Source organism: Strigops habroptila, chromosome 4, assembly GCF_004027225.2.
Source record: "Strigops habroptila isolate Jane chromosome 4, bStrHab1.2.pri, whole genome shotgun sequence".
NCBI lineage: Eukaryota > Metazoa > Chordata > Aves > Psittaciformes > Psittacidae > Strigops > Strigops habroptila.
Genome location: NC_046358.1, coordinates 64,795,248 through 64,801,122, shown reverse-complemented (window position 1 = coordinate 64,801,122; position 5,875 = coordinate 64,795,248). Strand labels below are relative to the sequence as shown.

Below are 5,875 nucleotides of genomic sequence, written 5' to 3'. Positions count from 1 at the left end.
GGAAAGGTGGGTTAGACAGTGCGCGGGATGTAGTATCGATGCATAAATTAAAATGAAAAACGTATAAATAGATAAGGCTTCCGTTATACAAGGCACCCTTAGATTATACCTTAAAAGTTATTCCAGGGATTTTAATGGGTCTGTTGCACAAGTGTATTGGGGGTGAGGAGGGAAGCAGTGTTTGGTTTGTGTCCCCCAGTGTTTACTTTGAGGAGAGGGTTGCTACATCCGACCAGTCTTTGGGGGTTTGAAATCTTAATAGTAGTTGGAAATTCACTTGAAAGGCAGTAAAAATGGCCACAGCATCTATATGGTATTTTTTGTTGTTTCTTATCTGGGGAGGGCGGGGAGTTTCCCTCCCAACAGGCTATACTTTCTTCCCTGCCATGAAGCAAGGAGCTGCTGTTGCCTGTTTTTGAGAGAAGGGCATCGAGCATATGTTGATTGTTATGAAGAGATAGTTATGAAAATGGTAGCAGATGCTATGAATATGATAACCTCCACATGGGGCAAAGAGTAAGGAATACCCATGAGAAGGAAGTCTTGCAGCTATGTGATAAAGAACCTGTACTGGTGAAGCGTGAGGACGTTTGGGTGGGACATCACCTCTTCAATTTATAGCACTTCGTTTTATTTAAACCTTTGCAATGTCCCCATGTGATGGTTAGGGGCAAGCAGGTGATTTAAGAGACTGTTATCTCCTCTTCTTCCTCTTCCCCTTCATCATCTTCCTCCTCTGAATCTGAGAAGTCTGAAGGTTTGCTGGGGCTGCTAGAATGGGATGGAGAAGGAGACATCTGGGAGTCCAGTCTGTCCCTCAAGTGTAGATGTTCTGGGGGCTGGTGGTAGCTTAAGGGGTGCTGGGGGCTGGGTGGGCACACAGCAGGAACTTCTTCCTCCTCTTCCTCCTCTCCTGAACATTTCTTGCCTACATCACTGAGGTCTGGGTGAGGGTTGAACTTGGTAGGTAGGGTCTGTTCTCTGCAGCCACCAGAAGAGAGGAGCTCTCTTTCTTTGGAGTTCCTCCACTTCATCCTCCTGTTCTGGAACCAGATCTTCACCTGGGGGGGTGAAGCGACACAGAAATGAAACAGTTCAGTGAAACAGGATCCAGAAAAGGCCTTCGATTGCCTCCTCAATACTCTGCTCATGCCCATACTGAAGCTAACAGGAATGACAGCCTGACCTTTGGGGACCCTAGGAGATTGGTCAGGGTGGGCAATAGTATTGTGGTCTGTCCTGTCCTAATCAGCCAGCTGGGAATCTTGTGGCTTTTTTGGCTCTGTTGATGCTCACGGCTCTGTAACCTGCTTTGGGCTTTCTCCTGGTCATGGACAGTTCTCCCTGCTCCCATCCCCTTCTCCCAGACTGATCCCTGGGGTGGGGAATCCAGCTCCCCACTTAGTGCCCCCCTTACCTGTGAGTCCTTGAGGCCCAGCTTGGCTGCCAGCTTCTTCCTGTCAGGTTTGCTGATGTACTTCTGCTTCTGGAACATCTTCTCCAGTGCCTTGCGCTGCACGTCGGAGAAGACAGCGCGACGCAGCATGCCCCGGCGAGGTTTACCACGGGCGGCCAGTGGCCAGGAGAAGGTGCCAGGGATGGGGACCACGGTGGAGGCAGCTGCTGAAGCGGGGGGGACACACAGCACTGAGCAGAGTGGGACCAGCCCCCCATTGTCCCCTCCCTGCCCTTCTGGTGGGCACCCATCAACCTGGGGCTGTGAAAAGGAGCTTTAGGCTTAACTAAGTACCCCCCTTTCAGCCAGTGATTGCTGGGATTAGATTTATCAACTCAAATGTGCAAAATGGATCAATAGTGGCTGGTTTTGTTGGGAGATTCAAAGGTCTCCGGCCTGAAAAGGCAAAGCGAGGTGTACCATGCTAAGATAGAGGTATAATAAAAAAGCTTTCCCTCCTGCTCAGAAGCATTGGGTTTTGGTTGTGTTTTTTTTTTAGGCGCTTTTATTTCAGATGCTTTATTATGCTCGAGATGAAAATGAGGACTTTTCTGATTCCGAACAAAACCGCTCCTCTTCAGATGCAGTTTTGATCAATCAGTATTCATCTTTTTATATTAATCTCTTCTCCCCCCCCCCCCCAAAGTTGGAGGATTGAATCCGAAGACATGAAAAGTAACAGCTAATTAGCACATTGCCTGGTTCCCAATGGCATTGGTATGATAAAAAGGGCAGAGTTTCGCCTTAAAAAAAAAAGCGGGGGGGGGGGGGAAGGGGGGGGAGAACCTCCCCAAGAGAAACAGAGACGCTAATGAAGCGTGAATGGTAATTGTGTAGTAATGAACTAACAGAAAAAGACTGAGGACAAGCAGCTAACGCCATATATTATTGGAACAAAAGAGATTTACACTTTCAAACTAAACACAACGGCATGCCAGGCTCCCCGGGAGAATACTGATGGCACAATCGTCTCTTTCCCCAAATCATTTTCATTAAATGGACATGAAAAGCTATTTATAAAGCTCAAGTTGTTTTTGTTAGGCTATTCACATGCTGGAGAAAGGAAGCAAATTCCATTATCCAGAGGATGAATGGAAGAGCTTGTGTTGTGTTTTTTTTTTTTTCCCCCTCCCTCTCCCTGTTTTCTTTTTTAAATTAATAGCTTGTTTGTGTAATTGGATTTTATTTTAATTGTTCCCTCAGCATCATAGCACTCCAGCGCTGTAAGAATCGCACACACCCCCACCCACTCACCCGTAGCTTGCTTTCTCTCCCGTACCATGCCGTTTGAACACGGCGGACGGTCTGAGGGAGAAGCGATGAAATGAGGTGAAGGAGGGGAGGGTTAGTCCGCGGTAAAGGCGGAGGAGGGAAGTCTAACCGTGAGCAACATGCGCCTGGAACCGTCACCAACCCGGCGGGGGATAAAGGGTTGGGGTTGGTTTGGGGGGGGACAGAGCGGGGAGCGGCTGACGGGGAACGGGGATTGTTACCCCGCCCCCCCTCTCTCCCCCCCACCTCCTGCCATCCCTTCGCCGGCATGGAGCTGGGCCCCGGGCCGCTGCGCGGGTGCGGAGCGCAGCCGGGAGCTGACCGGTTCCTCGTGGTGCTGAAAGCGGCGGCGCGGCCGCCGGAGGAGGAGGAAGCGAGGAACCCTCGTCGCCTCGGGACCGTGACAATCGCGGTTAATTTGCCGGTCAGCGGGGGGAGTGGGCAGGGAATGTCAAGTAGTCACTGCCTGTGCTAAATCGGGCATCAAATTGGCGCGACTGATGGGTGAATGTTGTACTCCCTCCAACCTCTTAACTAGGGTGTAACCCTGGGGGGGACACGGACGGATGGAGAACTATCACCGAGCTGTGCCCGGGACGGAAGAAGAGAGGTCCACCCTTTCAAAGAGAGACTTTTAAAGACCTACCTGGGAAATAGGAAGATCGGATAAAGGGCTGGAAAGATCCTTCAAAGTACGGGAAGGAAAAAGTCTTTGGAGGGACGCTCTGGAGCAACGCAGGGGAAGTTTCTAGTAAATAAAGGAAAGGAAATTAAGCAGAGGGTTACCACCGGCTGGTGTGGGTACGGCTGGGGCTGTCGCTTGGTCTGGGGACCAATGCGGGTGGTAATTTTCAATCCCCCAAAATAAAGAGCCAGACTGAGTGCTGGGGAAAGTGCTTTTGCTGCGATGGTTTTGCCAGTAAAGCGGTATCCAGGAGGGCAGAGTCGGTTGGGAGCCCTGTCAGCATCCCCCCGGCGTCTGCCCCCAACCCGCCTGCTCCTCTCGTCCGACCGACCGGCCCCTGTCAGCCCTAGCCCTTAAATACGGGCGATGCAGAGGGGCTGTGCTGGGTCCTCCTTCCCCTACCTACCCTTGTCTTCCTGCTCTCCCGCAGGCGGTGGGTTCCGCGGAGCCCCGGGGATGGGGATGGGGATGGGGGAGTTCGGGAGCCGCTTACCGGCGCGGGGAGCGGAGGAGAGGATGGCGTTGACTCCAAACTTGAGAAAAGTGGAGTCGCTGCTGGAAGTCTGTGGAGAACAGATCCTCCTGGAGCCGGCGGCTGCGCTGGTGAGCTCCGGCGTGCCCGAGTCTGTCCTGGCCGCCGCGGAGGAGGGGGACATGCTGGCAGGGGGGGCAGTCCTGGTGGGCAGGTAGCTGGTGGGTCTGCTGATCCGGATCAAGTCTTCTACCAGGAAGCTGGAATGGCTGGAAAAAGCGGACTGCAGCGACTGCGGCAGGGTGAGGGTCGGGGTCGGCCGGAGGAGACTGGGGTACACGGCCGGTGGAGCGATGAGGCTGGGGAACATCATCACCGGGGCTGTCCGCGGAGCAGGGCCGGGGCCGCTCCCCTGTTTGTTTGTCTGTCTGTCTGTCTGCTTTTTGTTTTCTGCTTTGAAACCTAGTTTAGTAAGGATCCGGCTATAGCGAGCCTGGCGGGGTTTTCTCTGCCCCTTCCTCCTGGACGGTGGGTTTTATAGTGGTCAGCCCCACTGAGGCTTTTTCAAAAGTGACAGCCCCAACAATGGGGTTCAACAAAGTTCTCCACTTGAGCTTCATTCAGGGTGAGCTCCAGGCTTCTCCATTGGTCCGGGGCTGCAATTTATGATTGGATTAGACTTCATAAGCAACCGGGGCACAATGGCCCCGCCACAAAGAAAGTGTAGTCATCAATTTTGCATATTGACCGCCTCTTTGGAATACAGCGCTCCAAAGGCTCCCAGCAGGGTTTTGTTCAGAGGCAACACACACAGGCTAATTAAATGCCTATTTAAAAGTTTCGAATGACATCTTGCCTCGTAGAAAGGGAATTATTTAAAGAAAGCACTAAATTTATTTGCCGCTCCCCTGCTGAGTTTAGGAAATAAATCAATAAATATTCATATAAACTTATCTGCGGGCCCTCAGAAAAGTGCGGGGCTAGTGCAATAGAAAACACAAATTAGAAAACGTGGAACTAAGCTCTTTTGGGGGGGGGGAATATTCGGCGAGCGGATCCTATAGTGGGTTGAATGTGTTCTGCCACTTGCTATTAGTGCACAGCAAAATTTGTGCCTGTAGTTTGGGTTGTTTTTCTGTCTGCGCCCCGAAGGTCCAGTATAAAGCGAATTTGTGGTGTTAAGTTTTAGTTTGAAGATCCTGGCGTCCTAAGAGTCTTGTGTGCGTGTGCTCAGGAGAAAAGCTTGCCTGCACCGAACTGAAATATAAACCTTATTGCAGCTGGATAAGGACTCTGCTCCGAGAAAATCTGATCTTGAACATAGAAAAGATCTGAAGAGCTCTGTGGGATCAGAGCAGCCCCTCAGTTCTCAGTCTGTTGGTCCTCTTAAGCTGAAAAATAGTGGAAATCGCTTCCCTCACACCGTGAAAATGAAGACACTGTTGTAGCATTTGCATCCTTTTGGGTAAAGCAGCCTGAGCTAGTCTCGGATTTATCAGTGATGGTGGCTCGAAGCCTTCTCGACGCTGCCAAATTCACCTGAAGTCGCTTTTTCTCTGTGTGCCTGTGCGGGATTGCGGGCGGTGTGTTCAGATCGGTGCCTCCGAGCACCTAAACTTTGGTGAAGGAGCCATACGACATCGTCTTACCGGAAAAATAGAAAAAAGTTAGGGTTTTGTTTGTATGGGAGTTTTTAATGTCTGAGGTTTTGTTTGTAGTGGCAAATATGGAAGCAGGCTCGTTTCCTTTGGAGCTGGGCGATGAAAGCAACTATTGAGAGTGGCTTTACCTGATTTCTCTGTTAAAGCCCATAACAGATGTGTTAAATGTCCTATGTTTTAAAAGCGCCCTATTCAGCCCTTTGGTGTGGCTGAACCTTTTTGCAAGCAGAAGCGTGCAGCTCAACCATGCAGCCTTTATCCTATTAACCATGAACTAACTGTCACCTTCAGCTGTTTTCCCTTTTTACTTTTTAACACAAAGCTTTCTC

At 50.8% G+C, this 5,875-nt stretch overlaps 1 protein-coding gene across 1 annotated transcript; it reads right to left on the bottom strand.

Annotated features, from left to right (window-relative positions):
* Positions 1-683: 683 nt before the first annotated feature.
* DBX1 (developing brain homeobox 1) lies at positions 684-4,258 on the bottom strand. Its single transcript, XM_030483831.1, has 4 exons — positions 3,907-4,258; positions 3,375-3,476; positions 1,418-1,620; positions 684-1,061 (listed from the first exon to the last, which is right to left on the bottom strand). The coding sequence occupies exons 1-4, from the start codon at positions 4,256-4,258 to the stop codon at positions 684-686; spliced, it is 1,035 nt and encodes a 344-aa protein (XP_030339691.1).
* Between the last annotated feature and the right edge of the window lie 1,617 nt (positions 4,259-5,875).

What these genes read in the sequence shown, in the direction of transcription:
- DBX1 (XM_030483831.1), bottom strand. Translation starts at nt 4,258, where the DNA reads ATGATGTTCCCCAGCCTCATCGCTCCACCGGCCGTGTACCCCAGTCTC. An exon ending in CTCCTCCGCTCCCCGCGCCG is followed by an intron (nt 3,477 to 3,906) that starts GTAAGCGGCTCC and finishes TTTATTTACTAG; the next exon opens with AAACTTCCCCTGCGTTGCTC. An exon ending in TGGGCCTCAAGGACTCACAG is followed by an intron (nt 1,062 to 1,417) that starts GTAAGGGGGGCA and finishes TCACCCCCCCAG; the next exon opens with GTGAAGATCTGGTTCCAGAA.